Below are 17379 nucleotides of genomic sequence, written 5' to 3' on the forward strand. Positions count from 1 at the left end.
GACGGGGTTTCACCATGTTGACCAGGATGGTCTCGATCTGTTGACCTCGTGATCCACCCGCCTCGGCCTCCCAAAGTGCTGGGATTACAGGCGTGAGCCACCGCGCCTGGCCTAAAAGAGCATTCTTAATGAATTATTGCACTAATAAGTTTATCTTAATTAGACAAAAGCAAGGAAATGCCACTCATTTACTCATCGCCTTATCCTGAGACATCTAATCTTTTAGATCCCTTTTTCTGTTTAGGGTCTTAAAGAAAAAAGATATTCAATGATACTTGTTAAATCACTGTAAGGGGCCAGGTGCGGTGGCTCATGCTTGTAATTCCAACACTTTGGGAGGCCATGGTGGGCAGATCACCTGAGGTCGGAAGTTTGAGACCAGCCTGGCCAACATGGTGAAAACCCGTCTCTACTAAAAATACAAAAATTATCTGGACGTGGTGGCGCACACCTGCAGTCCTAGCTACTCAGGAGGCCGAGGCAGGAGAATCGCCTGAACCCAGGAGACAGGGGCTGCAGTGAGCAGAGACTGCACCACTGCACTCCAGCCTGGGCAGCAGAGCAAGACTCCATCTCAAAAAAAATAAAATCACTATAAGGAAGACTTTATTCAGGACCATTGTGATAGGTATAGGGACCACAGCAATGGGATTTTGTGGTGGAGAAGAGAAATTGAGTTCAACTCCAACAGCATGGGCAAGTGGAAATTTATGGCAGGGTCAAGGTCAGTGGATGGAAATTACTAAGAGGAAACATCAGGGGTAAGGAAGATTCTGGCTAAACCAAACTAACAGGATTCTTGCTAAAGACAGACCAGGGTCATAAGACATCCTCTGGGGTCTAGGGGAGGAAGAGAAACCTGATCAGATATCAAGGATGACCATATACTGAGGATAGAGGGTGGGTTCTCGATAAACTGACTTAGCAGGGTTCTTTGCTAAAACCGGATTTTACAAGAAAATGCACGGATAGGTCTAGGAGAAGGTTTAGGAACCCGACTAAAGTCTGGCAGAGCAGAAAGGGTTCAATCATCCCCAAGAGCTCCTGAAAAACTAAATGAGCACAAATTAAGAATATCATTTCAAAGGACACCTAGGCAACATTCAGGTAAGTTAGGGGTTGGAGTCCTAGAGAAAGAGAATTTTCTTTTTTTTTTTTTTTTTTTGAGAAAGAATCTCACTCTGTTACCCGGCTGGAGTGCAGTGGCACAATCTCGGCTCACTACAACCTCTGCCCCCTGGGTTCAAGTCATTCTCCTGCCTCCTGAGTAGCTGGGACTACAGGCGCATGCCACCACGCTCGGCTAATTTTTGTATTTTTAGTAGAGATGGGATTTCACTATGTTGACCAGGATAGTCTCGATATCCTGACCTTGTGATCCACCCGCCTTGGCCTCCCAAAGTGCTGGGATTGCAGGCGTGAGCCACCACGCCCGGCCAAGAAGGAGAATTTTCTTAGAAGCACTTAGGTCTTGCCTATGGTCATCTCAGTGCAATCCACAAGCTGAAGATGTTGTTGAGTTAAATTAGTAAAAAAAAAAAAAAACCACAAAATAGAGTAGCTGATGGAAGATATACTTCATATTAAGAAATGGCTATAAATTTCTTTCTGACAAGAATCTTGAGAAACTCCTATTTGTTATTAATGCATTCATACATTTAACAAATATTTATTGAGGACTCATGTGCTGGCCACTGTACCAGCTACTAAGCTATATAATAAGCTCTCAAGGAATTTATAATCTAGAGGGATTATCAAATGTTCGTAGGAAGTTTACATACAAGTCATTGGACCTGGAATATCATTGAAAAAAATCAATAACCCCATTAACACTAGTAATGTATCATATTTTAATGACATGAACATATTAAGGCAGATGGAGTAAAAAGAAGTGAGACCTGGATAGCGGGAATCTGTCAGTGTTTAGTCAGTATTGTTTACAGGAATGATAGCAGTAGGTATGTTTTCCAGCATTAGAAAGATGAATGATATGAAACAGGGATAGTTCCTTAAATATGGATTTTCTGCCAGGCACAATGGCTCATGTGTGTAATCCCAGCACTTTGGGAGGCTATGGAGGGTGGATCATGAGGTCAGGAGTTTGAGATCAACTTGGCCAAGATGGTGAAACCCGTCTCCATTAAAAATACAAAAATTAGGCCGGGTGCAGTGGCTCATGCCTGTAATCTCAGCACTTTGGGAGATTGAGGCAGGTGATCACAAGGTGAGGAGATTGAGACCATCCTTGCTAACATAGTGAAACCCCGTCTCTACTAAAAATACAAAAAAATTAGCTGAGCGTGGTGGCACATGCCTGTAGTCCCAGCTACTTGGGAGGCTGAGGCAGGAGAATTGCTTGAACCTGGGAGGTGGAGGTTGTAGTGTGCTGAGATTGTGTCACTGCACTCCAGCCTGGGCAACAGAGTGAGACTCCGTCTCAAAAAAAGAAAAAAAAAAAAATACATAAATAGCTGGTTAAGGTGGTGGGTGCCAGTAATCCCAGCTACTTGGGAGGCTGAGGCAGGAGAATTGCTTGAACCTGGGAGGCAGAGGTTGCAGTGAGCTGAGATCACACCACAGCACTCTAGCCTGGGCAACAGAGCAAGACTCTGTCTTACTGGAAAAAAAAAAAAAAAAAGGATTTTCTTTCCTTTTAATTCTAAACTCCAAGGCCATGCATTTCCCTTTTTCCTAATATTCTATTCATCAAACAGCTTTTAAACTTCAAATATAGTTTCCCAGGAACCTTAACAAATTGGACTCAATACTTTAGCTAATTACTATTGACTTATCTTATTAATCAAAATTGGATTCATAATGTTATGGTGGACTGATGTTGGAAGAGAATGTCTGAGATCTCAGTAGTTCTAGAAAATATGGTATCTATCTTATCACCATTCCAAGGGGTGGGGGTGATGCTGAGAGGCATACTTTAGGACAGGGTGTTGACGCATGAAGACTACAGATGAACACAGTGTGGTGGCTAAGGAAGAGTGGGCTGAGGAAGAGCTCTAAGCTTTGTCATACAAGCTAGGGTGCCTAAGCAAAGTGTTGGGAATAAAGTGCACAGTTCAGCAGTGTTAGAGGACCACAGACAACAATAGCAAAGAAGCAAGTTACAGAGTCAAATAACAGATGGCACCAACAAATTCCTGAGGCAACCAAACTAGGCCAGTAGCTAGATTTTTACTCAATCCAAGATTATTTTCATTGCTATTATGCTATAATAGGGCTGGAAAAGAACAACCTTGGACCCTTCCTCCAGATTAGAAAGCTGAAATGTCCTGGGTTTGTGCTGGAGAAGAACCTGGGGACCTCTGATAGGTCTCTCAAGAGGGCTTATGTCTACTCCAATGATTAAACTATAAGTATTAGCCATGATACTGCTGGAAATTTAGAACTTTGTCCAGATTACACCCAGCTTTCTTCAGTTGTTGAGGCTGGTAGCTACAATTAAGAGTTTAGGGTAGCTGGACCTTGGGGCAAATGAAATGGAAAAAAAAGGATTGAATGCATAAGAAGAAGGTCAGTTGGAGCCAGAAGACCATGAGATTAAAGCCCATCATTCTCTCTACCTTCAATTATTTGGTGGTAGTGTTCCTATTTTCAGCATTTGAGACAAAGCTAATGTGCACAGAGGAGAGTCAAATCATAATCTCATATGAGGATCAGCATAAAGAATATGCCTTTCAGCAATTACTTTATGCTGATCCTCAGTGCAAAGGAAGACATTTAGAAGGTCCTCTTAAGCTTCTTAGAGCTCTCCAAGGATCTGCCAGCCATTGGGGTGTTGGTAAAGTTCAGGTACATCGTAGCATCAAAAATTAAAATTATTATGAAAGAAGGAATTCCGGGGTAGATAAGTATGAGATGTTTAAAGAAAATTCTCCAGCAGCTAATTAGGTAGGGCCCTTGAGCAGAGCAGCTGCGGTATTCTAAAATAGCTAATACATATGCTCTGTCTGACCATTAACCCTGTATATCATGGACAGGTAAATGAAGATATGGAGAGCTTTGGACAATGCCCTCCAAACCAGGATAAAATTAAACGTACTGCCAGGCAGCTGAGTAGTTCATGTAGATAGAAGATCTCGTTGACAATGATTACCAGAGGCTGACATGGGGTGGGGGGCAATAGGAGGATATTGTATGCCATACACATGAGTACATTCACCACCGCTAGGATGGTATAATGGCTATTAAATCGGTACAGATCTATTTTAAGACCACTCTGATGAGAAGATGAAGAAGATGATGCTAGTGATGGTATACCCGGACATTTGGGAATGAGAAGTAGGTATGGCAGTCACCCAGGTGTGACTCTAGCCCAAGAGAAAAGCAAATAGCATATAACAGGTTTCATACGTTCATTCAAAAATACTGCAAACCTAGTACATGTTAGGCACTATTCTAGACTCAAGGGGATCCCATATTGGAAAAACAAAATGAAACAAAACAAATACCTCTGTCCTCATGCAGCTTACATGCTAGTGAGCAAAGCATATAATAAACAAATTAGTCAAGTGGTGATAAATGCTATGAGGAAAAATAAAGCAGGGCAGAGAAAGAGAGTGACGTGCATGTTATTTAAGTAGGGTGAACCAGAAAGACCTCACTGAGGAGATAATATTTAAAAAGAAGTTTAAATGAACAAGGAAGAAAACCATGCAAAGTATGATCTAGGGGAACAACTTTCAAATAGAGACAATAGCAAAGGCAAAGGTCTGAGACAGGGAAAAGTTAGGAGTGTCATATCAGAGGACCACTAAGAGTCCTTTGGACTGGAATCAGAATTATACATGGACAATAATGATATGGTGGGTTGATGTTGTGAAACACAGCAATTAGATATGGGCCTCTCTCTGGGTTGAAACAATTATATATCTGGCCCTATCACCTCTACACAACCCATGGATTTTATCTAGTCATTACTTGACTAATATACTGCTCGTTATCTGCTTTTCCCCACTAGAATGTGACTCCATGATAAAAAGACCCTGAGCACAGGCATGAAACCATTGTCTGGAGAGTCATCTTTAGCTCTAGCTGGGATAGAATGACTCTTGGAGACAAAGCACCCTCCACCAGTCACTAATATTGAGGTTCCTGACACAGGTCACCTCTCTGGCTATTCCACCTTACCTAGCAGAGACAGGCTGAGTTTCTTCTTGCACTCTAGTTGGTTTAAGACAATGGTTCTCTGTTGTTACTAGCGGAATCAGTATCATCTGGAAACTGGTTAGAAATGCACAGTCTTGGGCCCTACTTGGGATCTACTGAATCAGAAACTCTGGGGGTGGTACACAGCAATGCATTTTAACAAACTATGCAGCTGAATCTGACACAAGCCAAAGTTTGATAACAATTATTCTAAGTTGTGGAGGTCCAAGAACACCATCACTTGAAAAATGAATCCGTCAGCCTCAAAGGTCTGGATGTCTCCTGTGGGGTCACTTACACCAACTACAATCAACTTATTGAGAAAGATAGTTCAGGGAAGAGGTCACAGGTGACAAGATGATTCCCATTACAGACTGAAGCCATTACTTTCAAGATTTGATTATGGCAGAAGTAAACAAACTTTTCAGCAGAGGTATGTAGCCTCAACCTTGAGCCAGATAAATTTTTTCTTTCCTTAAAAAAGTAAGCTTTGGGGGATATCAGAACAGAGAAGACAAATAATTATTGTATAAGACAATCCTGGGAGCCTTCCTCTTCAGATATGCTAAGCTCTCATCAAACACAATGTGGAAGCCTTAGCTGTTTAGCAAGTATGTAGTCCATGGAATATACCTATAGGCTCTTAAATACATGTCCCTGGGTAACTGAGAGGTAATTTATATGTATAAATTGATGGAAGATGAAAGAGGTATTCCACAGATCTACTGATATCCTTGCATATTTGACTGAAATAATAGCATTTGTAAGGTTATTTTTCCCACTTAATGACCTTCCCAATTCAGTTGACATTATAAAAGCCCTGAGAATTTAAGCTCCATAAGAAGACTCAAGTTCTGTGGAACTGATTCTGGGAGTCTGGGGTCAGGAGGTCAATGATGAATAGTGACTACGTTGAGATTAAGGCAATCTTAATAGAGGCAGAACTCCCATTGACTTTCGTTCAGCAAGGGTCCAGCTTCTTGGATTACTACAACATAGCATATATACAGATAATCTTGTCTCTTGATGCACAAAGCAAATACACCTGCTTGAAGGGAACTTGGGCCATGGACAGCAATCGTAATCTCTACACTTCAGTTGCACTCACAATGTTAGGGCAACTGCATCCTCGTCTGCATAACTCATGTAGGTGCAAGTGTAAAGAATACCCAGGTACAGAGGATCAGAAGGGCAGCAGGGGGCATGGGCAATGCTGGTGATCAATGGCCTAGATGAACTGAAGAATATGATAGTACAGTCTCATCTTCAGGGAGAAGCTGTGACACAGGAGCAAATGGGTGAAGCACCACTCCTTTGGAATGCTTCCCCATTTTCAGGTCACTAGAAGTAGTGTTGAGAGTCACTAGTTACCTAGGCAGGTTGCCCATCATCAAAGTCCTTATACACCGGAGAGGCTTTATGTCTAGTGGGCAGTTGGATCTGCTGGATCAGAGCCTGGACCACAAAGGTGCCTGCTACCCCTGAGCATTTGTCCTGGAGGTAACTATCCCACATTCTCAACTCTCTTGAAACACTAACCACCTTTCTTTGCAAAGCCTAGGGGTCAGGAGATAGGGGTAAGGGGTAAAGTCTAGGTGACTCACACCCTTGCTATGTCCCAGTGCAGTAACAGGTGGCTTTCTTATGCTGGGAGCTGATCCTCTGTGGGCCAGACACACACATAGCCCACCTCATGTAGTAAGGCAGAGCTGCTTATACTGATAGGCAAAGAGTTGGAAAAAACAGCAGCTGATTCCCTGCCAGGTATGACACAAGAAAGAAAGATATTCCACTTTTCTTAAGGATTAGAGCACAGAATCTCCATATATAACTGCACTTAGGACCAGGCGTGGTAACTCATGCCTGTAATCCCAGCACTTTAGGAGGCCAAGGTGGGCGGATAACAAGGTCAAGAGATCAAGACCATTCTGGCCAACATGGTGAAACCTCGTCTCTACTAAAAATACAAAAATTAGCTGGGTAGAGTGGTGCGTGCCTGTAGTCCCAGCTACTCGGGAGGCTGAGGCAGGAGAATCGCTTGAACCCAGGAGGCAGAGGTTGCAGTGGGCTGAGACTGTGCCATTGCACTCCAGCCTGGCGACAGAGTGAGGCTCCATCTCAAAAAAAAAAAAAAAAAAAAAAAAAAAAAAAAAAAAAAAAAAAAAAAAAAAAAAAAAAAAAAAAAAAAAAAAAAAAGCAAAAACAACCCCTGCACTTAGAACAAGAACAACAACCTGGAGGGAGTCCCTGTTAATTTTTCAGGCTGGCAGAAGCTGAAGGACATCAGGCCAGGGGTTTTGTACATTTGGGCACCAGTAGCTCTGTGCTCATCTCTGCTATTTGATGACATGAGTTCCTCACCACTTCACTGGTGCCCTATAGTGATGCATTAACTAGGGGTGAGAAATGGAGCAAGGCAATGGCGGCCATCTTATTAGAGCAGATAACCACCCCGGTTCCTCTCCAATCCATCCTCCACCCTGAAGCCGAAAAGATGTTTTAAAATGCAATATGGTCCTATCATTCTTCAGTGGATTCCCAGGGCACAAGTGTCCATAAGACTTAGAAGGCACTGCACAATCTGGCTCTTACACCACCTGTATTGTTCACTCTCCATCATCAAGTCATATTTGCCCATTCTACCCCTTCGCATTTCACAGCCTATTGTCCTCTTTTCCGGAAAGCTCTTCTCTCTTTGCCTGGCTAATGCATACTCAACCTTCAGGCCTTCCTGAGAAAGGTTTTTCTGACTTCTCAGGCCATATTACATCCCCTGTTTTATCCTCTGAAACATGGTGTTATTTTCCTTCATTGTACTAGCACCATTCTACTTATATAACCATGTGTGATTGTGTGACTACCTTAGTCCCACAAGACTATACACTTCATGAGAGCAGACAGTGTACCTGTTTTGTTTACTACTTTATTCCCAGTGCCAAGCATAGTACCTGACATAGTATGTGCTCAACAAATTTTCTTGGAAAGAAGTCAAAGAAAGAAGAAGAATAGAAGGGAAAAAGGAAAGGAAGAAGGAAAGGACAGGGAAGGAAGGAAGCAAGGAGGCAGGCAGAAGAGGAGGAATGGAGGGCTTACTGGGGCTGGGAAAATGTTGGATTTCTTTTCTTTAGTGGGAAAGCTGAAAGAGTTAAGAGTGGCCATTTACCTGAGCCACACAGACCCCAGGGTTTAAAGGTAGAAGCTGAACATCAGAATTTTGTTCATGAGACAATACTGAGTTCAAACCACAGAAGCAGGTCCAAATGGGTCATCGGAGCAAAGGGAGTCTGAGGTGAGTATTAGCTACATCAGAGCAAAAGGAGAATGAGAAAAGCAGAAAAGATGGGAGCAAATAAGAAATAATCTGTACAAATTCAAGAAACAATACGAAAAAGCCACCAGCTGGGTGTATTTCTTGCTGCTTTCCATGCAGGAGCAAAGGAAGTCTGATTAAAGGGATGTAGACAACACACAGTTGTGAAAGGAAGAAAAGAAAGAAAAAAGGAAAAAAAGAAAGAAAAAGGAAAAAAGGAAGGAGGAATGAAGGGAGGGAGGGAGAAAAGGAGGGGCTAGCTCTGAGCCAATCAGCTCACTCTTCCCTTCTCTACATCTCTATGGCATCTTATTTTGAACCAATTCAACATTTTGAACCAAAGTTATTAAGTTCTTAAGTTATACATTATTCCATATTATCTCCCCTCCTTAATCATAAGCTCCTGGAGAACAGGGAAAGTGTCTAGTTCATTTTCTCATTTCCTATGGAGTCCAGTCCCAATGATTTCAAATACAAGTGATCAAAAATATGGCTAAACACCAATATATATATATACACACATATATATATGTGTGTGTGTGTGTGTGTGTGTGTATATATATATATATATACATATATATATATAAAATAAGTGCTGGGAGTTTTTACTTTAATGAAATTATTAACTTGTTGAGGAAAACCTTTTAGTCCTGAGTTCCTTCTGAAAATATAAGGGAGTTGAGCTAAATAATCTCTAAGACATTTCCAAACTGTAGGCTATTATGGCAATGGCAAGGATATGTCTTATACATATGTTTTATAACCTATCATTTCTAATATATTATTGGGCAAATAGTGGGAACTCAATAAAGGTGTGCAGTAAATGGACTCCAATATAGATGTATTTAAGTTGAAAAGAAACACACAGATGTGTTTCTGAAGCTTCATATAAATTGCTTGTGAATTGAACATTACTTAAAACACACATGAGAAACCTATTAAATGTTTCCTAAGATGAAAATTTTTTTACAATATTTAGAATCATTTTGTAAAATTACAACTCATTTAGTCATTTTAAAGTTTCACATTTTTATATACCAAGGATGCTGACAACAGGATAAACCAGATTAGTTTACAGTTACGAGCCAATTGATTTAATATTGACAAAATTAAGTTATTCTTCATAGAGAGAAGTGTCTGTTTCCCTACTATTTCCCAAAGGATCCCTAACTCTCTCACTTCTTCCTTTCCCTCCCCATCCCTCTTTCTGTTTCTCTCTGTTTCACAAACACACAGACTTTCCCTCTTGGGTCTTAACTTATATTTCAGCTTTGGTAGGTCTACCTTGATTTATAATACTATGCATACAACTTTCACTTTCCCATACTCCTTTCCATATTTCTCTCCCTTGTTTACCCACATGCCTCACCAGTTTTAAAAATAGGTATGTTTCCCACGGTGTCTGGGTCATCCGTAGTATCTAGACTCTTCAAGGTATCTGTCTTTGGTGGTGGCTTTGGTATGAGCATGCTGGAAGTAGAAGCTTCCCCAGCTGAGAAGTAATAGCTTTAAGTCACCCTCAAGGTGAGTTTCAGGAAAGGGAGTGTTCCTTACTCTCTTTCATTTTCCCTATGACGCTCAGCTCTCCAGGGCTTTCTTTCCAAAAATCCAGTGAAAAATCAGAGAAATGATGACTGTTCTCAACAACTCTCTTACCTCAAAAATATTCTATTCCCTTGACATAAATGGGGGAAAAGCAGAACATTTAACTAGATGCTTTGAGGTGGGGTGGATAAGAAGGCCATTTTTCCTTTGGGCTTGATTTATCTTATAGTTTCGGAGTGTCAGTTATAATGACAATAAAGACTCCCACAGAGGAGCCCAGACTGGTTAAAGTAATTCACAAAATAACACAGAAATCAATGACCAGCTAATGGAATACATTTTGTTCCCCGCTCAACTCTCAAGTCCTCCTTATCTGCCTGGCATCTAACACAACAAACCAGGCCAAAATCTTACCTATACTTATACATGGAAAAGACATGACTTAGTGATCAATATTTTATCAAAGTGAGAATGTGATAAACAAGGTCAGTTGACTCCTAAAATCCATATTTACATTAGAAAGCCTCACATCCTGTATTGAGACTTCTTGTGAGAGAACACATTCTCTCACTAGAGTATGATCAGGAGACAATGGTACCTGTTCTCTGACGAGTCCTGACTAATTGGCGAGATTGAATCACACACATGAAAAATTTCAGATGAAACTCGTCTTTATGCATGGCTGTCTCCTAGAAAGAGAGACAGAGTTTAATCCACATGAAGAGATGTGGAATAAGATGTCAGTGGCTGACACGGACCAGCTATGCTCAATACTACTAGGCCCCAGGACTTGACAATACAAAAGTATCAGCATATGAGGCAACACAAACAATGTACTTTGATATATTTGATAGGGCAGGTACTCAGCAAGCTGCTGAGAGTATCAGAAAGGTATGGGGCCTCCAGAAACTGCCCTTCTTCAAGCCTGAGCTCAGACTGTGTGTGGCTGTGATATGAGCGTAAAGGACCTACTAAGGGGGGATTTCTCTGAGACTCCTACAAGGCCTGGGTCCAGAGGCCTGCCAAGCTGAGGTGTCTGACAAACAGTCTGAATGAGCAAACATATTTCTTCTCATTCTTTTTCTTTTTTTCATGTTTTATTTTTGAGACGTTGTCTCGCTCTGTTGCCCAGGCTGGAGTGCAATGGGCGTTCTCGGCTCACCGCAACCCCCGTCTCCTGGGTTCAAGCAATTCTCCTGCCTCAGCCTCCCAAGTAGCTGGGAATACAGGTGCATACCACCAAGCTCGGCTAAGTTTTATATATATATATATATTTTTTTTGGAGACAGAATCTTGCTCTGTCGCCAGGCTGGAGTGCAGTGGCACAATCTCGGCCCACTGCAATCTCCACCTCCTGGGTTCAAGCAATTCTTCTGCCTCAGCCTCCCAAGTAGCTGGGACTACAGGCGCACGCCACCACGCCCAGCTAATTTTTGTATTTTTTAGTAGAGACCAGGTTTCACCATGTTGGTTAGGCTGGTCTTGAACCCTGACCTCATTATTTGCCCGCCTCAGCCTCCCAACGTGCTGGGATTACGGATGTGAACCACCGCGCCTGACTTCTTCCCACTATTTTCTCTTAGAAAGTATGGCAGATTTCAGGTTAATCAATGTGACCCAGGAACAACAAAGCCCTTCAGAGGTCAGAGGTGATTCCTGGTTCCTTCCCTATCTCTACCCAGAAAAGCAGATCTCTGGTGGACTCCCAATAGCTTCCCTCACAGCTCTGCCTATGTTTCAAATTCCTCCAGAGTTCTGGAAAGTTCTACACCTTGCCAGAGTCTAACCTAATCCGTCCCCAAGAAGCTTTCTCTTTTTTGTTTGCGGGTCAATCAAGCATGAGGTGGTGCAGAGTATAGGACTGCAAGTTAAGAAACTTGTTTCCTAGTCTTAGATGGGCCATGCACTTAAAACCCTTGGGAAATCACTTCCCTGAACCTGGTTAAGACTATGAAATATCTCCAATAACCTCTACAGGCACTAACGTTCTGTGATTCTCAATTACACACGAGATAGCCTGACATCGATTTAAATCTCAGGTCCCCATCTGCTGGGGGAAGCCACAGGTTTCCTCAGATCTGGGGCCACAGCGAAAAGCTGCCATAGAAACTGGAACGCAAGCAAAACTCGCCGTACGGAACCAGAAGGAGGCGGGTTAAGGGAGCTGAGGGAACAGAGAAAAGCATAGGACGAAGGGCTCACTAACAGTATTCCGAGTACGGGAAGGCGAAAAAGCCCAGACCGAAAAAGGAACTGAGAAATTATGACTAGTCTTAAATGCTCCCTTGACTTCTCCGGACTTGCCACACCGCGCAGGCGTCCCACTGGTCCTTAGCTCTGCTCTTTCACCTCCTGCCCCAGCCCCCTTCCTCCGCAACCACCGAACGGCTCTTCCGGTGCTGTGAAGGCGGTTCCGGTTCGCGGCGGTTCCCGGGTTTTGCGTTCCGCGCCCGGCCGGAAACCCCTTCGCATGGCAGCCGGTTCCGGTTCGGTGAGTGGCGGCGGGAAGCTGGGGGAGGGGTGAGGATGGAGGGAGCCTGGGCCGGGAGGCTGTGTCGGACCCGGTCCGCCGGCCCGGGCTGGACTGGGCGGAAGCGAGGAGCACTGTGGGGCCGGCGCCTTTTCCTCTGCCCCGCCCCCTGGGACCACCTCCCCTCCCCCCTGCTGTCCGGTGGCCGTGCTGTGGCGGCCGGTGGCCGTTAGGCTACCTGAGGCCCTTCCTTCTGGTCTTCTCTACTGGGCCGCGCAGAGGCCGTCCCCCAGCCGTTACAACAGGCCCCATCCCAGCGCCTAGCCGTACTTGTGGGAAAAGGCCGGTTGGGATTCCGGGGCTTTCCCGCCAGAGCAGGGTCTTCTCTAGGGAGAGCTGTTTTCATCGGGAAGCTCGGCTTTCTATGTTACCGGCTTCATCTCCCGCCTTCCTTGAGACCTGAGTGATATTTCTCGACTACTTCTGCGTCTCACGTAAACATTTCTCCAACTCTCTTACTCTGTGGTATCTCCCTGAGATGTGATATCGCTAGTGCCACCACCAGAAAGAAACGTCTGGACCCTCCTGCTCAGGTTATGAAAATCCCCTTAACTGCCACAATTTGCTTACCTGGCTCATCGCCTCCTGGTAATTCCCTTGAACCGTCTCTTTCTTGGTGTACCCTAACGTGATCTCTGGATATATGCCTTGTTTCTCTTTCCTTGAGCTTGGTGATTTCTGTTTATCGGTGCCTGTGCAGTATTTCCACTATCTGGTTGGCAATAACTTGCTCCTTTATCACTTTCAAGTCAGCCTTGTTAAAGACATTTTACTTCATATTTGGTACACATTATATTTGGAGTGGTGGTGATTCTTGTAATATTCATATAAAGCCTTTTATCTACTACCAACTATTTGACTGAGGGTCTTTGTTGTAATTGGTTATTCTGGATGGATTAGATCACATCATCTCCTAAATCTTTATCGTTCACAAAAATAATTTGTGTTAAGGACTCGTGTTGAAATACAGATTACCCTGACTTTGAAATTACAGTTACAATGAAACTTTAAGCATCTTTTTAAGGATGATCCCTTAATCTACTTCCACTTTACACTCCCCCCCTTTATTTTTCTTCTTTAGTACCTTTTAGGAAGGCTTATTCATTTTTAACTGACTTCAATTAATTATCCCAATTGCAAAGATGGTCTTCATATCACTCATCTAACGAGCTGTCTAGAGGGAGTGGATGGATACAAAAACAGGTTCTGCTACTTCTGGCTAAGGGAATGCAGTTGTTGAATATTGCTTTGGAAATCTGTCCTTTTTTTCCCAACTTCTATCAGTTGTACTAGCTCTGCTGTCTTGCTGTATCAGTTTACGGATCTGGCTTTCTCTACTAGACAGTGAGCTTCTCAGTGGCAGGGACGCTTTCTTAATCATTTTTGTATTCCCAGCACCCTACATGTAGTTGGTGCACAGTAAATGAATGTGTATGAAAAAATTTGAATACTTAGGGTTTACTGCACTAGAATGTTAAGGTGTTTAAGATGTTAGAGTCTGATTGGAAGAGATTACATGTAAAAATAGAGGGGAAGAAATAACCTCAAACACATGATGATACAGTACAACTGTTGTACACGTAATTTTTTTTCAGAACTTGGAAAAGGATGATTTCACATGATTGCTTTCATATCCTTCTCATATCATAAATTGTGCTAACCACATCTTGGTCCTGGATAAAGCTAACATTACCTCAGTATATATTTTCTAGTAACTTCATTTCAGCCCTGAACATTGTCTGTATAATCCCCTCTTTGCATATGTGTAAGGCTATAAATGTTTCACCGCAGTTGTCAAGACTGATCTTTTTTGTTCTTTCAGATTTCCCTTCACCTTGTGTTCAGCTACTAACCTGACTTCATCTGAATATCTGTAACTGCTTATGTTCTTTCAGTAAATTAAATGACCAGTGTGTACTAGGGAATGAATTATTAGAATACTTTTTTTTTTAAAGAAAATATTTTTTCAGTTGCAGGAATTTAGTGGCATCAGAGGTTCCAGATTCAACATTTTCATGGAGAATCTTGGGGTAAAATACTCCTTCTCCCAGTGGAACTGCAAGTGGCTAAAAGAATGTACCATAAGAAGAAGAAGCTGGATGTATTTGTATTAAAATATAAATGTAGGGCTTTATTTAAAATCATAAATCAGTGTGGATTCCCCAGGGTTAGTGAGGGATTACTTTTAAATTGCCAGTGTGTATGAATCTTTGAGGTTGTGTTAAAGGATTTGAAGTTGTATGATGTTTGAAATGTGCATTTGCCCTGGAGTCAGGATACATGGATTGTAATCTTCTTTTTGTCCCATCTTTGTGGGGCAAGTCACTTAACCTCTCTGGATATAATCTGTAGAATTCTTTGAATTTCTAGCTTCCTTTTCTTTTCACATCTGTCTCAACAAAATGCAAGGAGATTAACGTGGGATTATTTTGTTGGGCACCAGGCTTTTAAATTGGTATTCTTCTTCTTCTTTTATTAAAAAAAAGGCTAGTGATGACAATTAAAGCAACCTTAAAGAGTAAAATGTCAAAAAAAAATGTTGCTAATATATTGGTTGATATGATTTTTTTCCCCTTATTACTCTTAATCTGGAATCCCGGGGATTTTACTCTGTTAAAGAAGAAAGAAGGAGAAAGAATACCTGAAGAATTTTTAGATAAAGAAGCCTTTTAAGTTGAGCATTTGGAAATATATTTGAAGCCTAAATCTAAGGCTTAAATTCTTTAGGGATCCTTCCTGGTAAGATGAGGTAATCACATGATTCTCTGCCTAGTTTATAGCTATGCCAAGAGAACTTTAAGCAGCCTTTCTTTGTGTGAGTTTCGTTATTGTGACCACAAAGAGTGCCTGTTATCATCATCCAGTCTCATGAATACATTGAAGCCCTAGGATTACTATGTAGTTGAAGTGCTTGATATTTTAAAAAATATGGTTATAAGATTATAAATATATATATATAGGTGTGAATATTATCATCCCTAGTATCTTCCTCCTCTTGGAAATCTCCCAAGACCATATGTGCTAAAGATATGTTTATTTTTTTTATTTTTATTTTTATTTTTTTGAGACGGAGTTTCACTCTTGTTACCCAGGCTGGAGCGCAATGGCACGATCTTGGCTCACCGCAACCTCCACCTCCTGGGTTCAGGCAATTCTCCTGCCTCAGCCTCCTGAGTGGCTGGGATTACAGGCACGCGCCACCATGCCCAGCTAATTTTTTTGTAGTTTTAGTAGAGACGGGGTTTCACCATGTTGACCAGGATGGTCTCGATCTCTTGACCTCGTGATCCACCCTCCTCGGCCTCCCAAAGTGCTGGGATTACAGGCTTGAGCCACCGCGCCTGGCTAAAGATATGTTTATTAACCTAGTTCCAAATAGTTTGTTTTTTGTTGTTGTTGTTGCCCAGGCTGGAGTGCAGTGGTGGTATCTCGGCTCACTGCAACCTCTGCTTCCCAGGTTCAAGCAGTTCTCCTGTCTCAGCCTTCCGAGTAGCTGGTACTACAGGTGTGCACCACCACACCTGGCTAATTTTTGTATTTTTAGTAAAGATGGATTTCACCATGTTGGCCAGGCTGGCCTTGAACTCCTGATCTCAAATGATCCGCCCTCCTTGGCCTCCCAAAGTGTTGGGATTACAAGTGTGAGCCACCATGCCCGGCCAGCAGTTTGGTTTTAACATCTTTATTTTGTGGAAAAAGTGGATACATCAGAGGAAACAGTAATTTTTATATAGGCAGAGGAGCTTCGGTTTGTAGCAGTTTGATTGATGATTGGGGAGAAGTACTTTGTACTACTGCAGAGTAGTCCTTGATTGTTGTTAGAGTATCAAGCACTGAGTAAGACATGGAAGAAAAGTCTTAATAGGATCATCACAAAGTCTGTCACTTGCTTATGAAGTGATTTAGCGTGAGGTAATAGAACAATGGATTGGGAAGAATTTCTAGGTTGTAATTTCTTTGTAGTTGCTAACATTGTGACTTTATGCAAACCCCCCAGTCTCTTAAGGGTTGGCCCTCCCAACTTGCTTCTTGCTTTAGTATTCTGTGATTCCATGGGTAGTCTGTAATTGCTGTTTAATTTAGCACAGGTTGCACAAATGTTTGGAAGTACCTCAAGCTAGTTTTAGTTTTTACTCTTTTTCTATCAAGTCAACTCTTTGCACCTTAGATTTTTCTCCACTAAGAACACAAACATTGGAAACCAGAAAAAAAGAAAAAGAAAAAAAAAGAACACAAACAAATGTTACTTCTACTGGCTGCACCCTCTAAACTTAAGTAGGTGTTTCAGTATGTAATTTTTCTGTTTTTGTCTTCTTTTATAGGACTTTGTATCTTTGCTAAAGTCAGTGATGTGAAAAGGCTTGAAATGGGTAAGACTAGTTGTTGAATCCTGTTAGCCACTCTTATTGGTTAAGCGGGAGTGAAAGAATGGGTTTTCCTAACATTTTGTATCTTTGTGCTTAATAATAATTTTGTGAGAGATCTTAATCCTAATTATGTAATACTGTATACCAAATATAATTGTCTTTTGGTTAGAACTTTGTTTATGTACTCATTTAGGAGTATTATCTCAATGATTGTATTGAAAAAGCCAAATATACCCAAGCAAACATTTCTATGTACTAGACCCTGTTCTAAGTATTTAACATATATTAGTCCATTTAATCCATATAACCATCTTATAAGGATACTTATATCCCTATTATGTCAATAAGGAAACTGAGACAGAAGTTAAGAAGCTTGCCTAGAGTCATGTGCTATAACTGGCAGAGCCAGGATTTAAATCTGTAAGTACTCTGGTTTCAGAGGTCCCATTCTTTTTTTTTTTTTTTTT

The 17379-nt window shown here is 41.8% G+C and overlaps 2 protein-coding genes across 4 annotated transcripts in view; one reads left to right on the forward strand and one right to left on the reverse strand.

The window, feature by feature from the left end:
• Positions 1-13389, reverse strand: part of PFKM (phosphofructokinase, muscle) — a 46494-nt gene extending 33105 nt beyond the window's left edge. Inside the window, exon 1 of the mRNA XM_017529173.2 lies at positions 13116-13389. The gene's annotated coding sequence lies outside the window, so the exon portion shown is untranslated. The remainder of the gene's footprint in view (positions 1-13115) is intronic.
• Positions 12216-17379, forward strand: part of SENP1 (SUMO specific peptidase 1) — a 66911-nt gene continuing 61747 nt past the window's right edge. Inside the window, exons 1-2 of one of the 3 annotated variants that reach the window (XM_017529199.2) lie at positions 12217-12506; positions 16868-16915. In XM_017529199.2, coding sequence (XP_017384688.1) covers positions 16912-16915 — 4 coding nt within the window. In that variant the 5' untranslated portion in view covers positions 12217-12506; positions 16868-16911. The other 2 variants (XM_017529189.2, XM_017529215.2) reach the window with 2 other exon arrangements.

Source organism: Cebus imitator, unplaced genomic scaffold (assembly GCF_001604975.1).
Source record: "Cebus imitator isolate Cc_AM_T3 unplaced genomic scaffold, Cebus_imitator-1.0 Scaffold2, whole genome shotgun sequence".
Lineage (NCBI taxonomy): Eukaryota > Metazoa > Chordata > Mammalia > Primates > Cebidae > Cebus > Cebus imitator.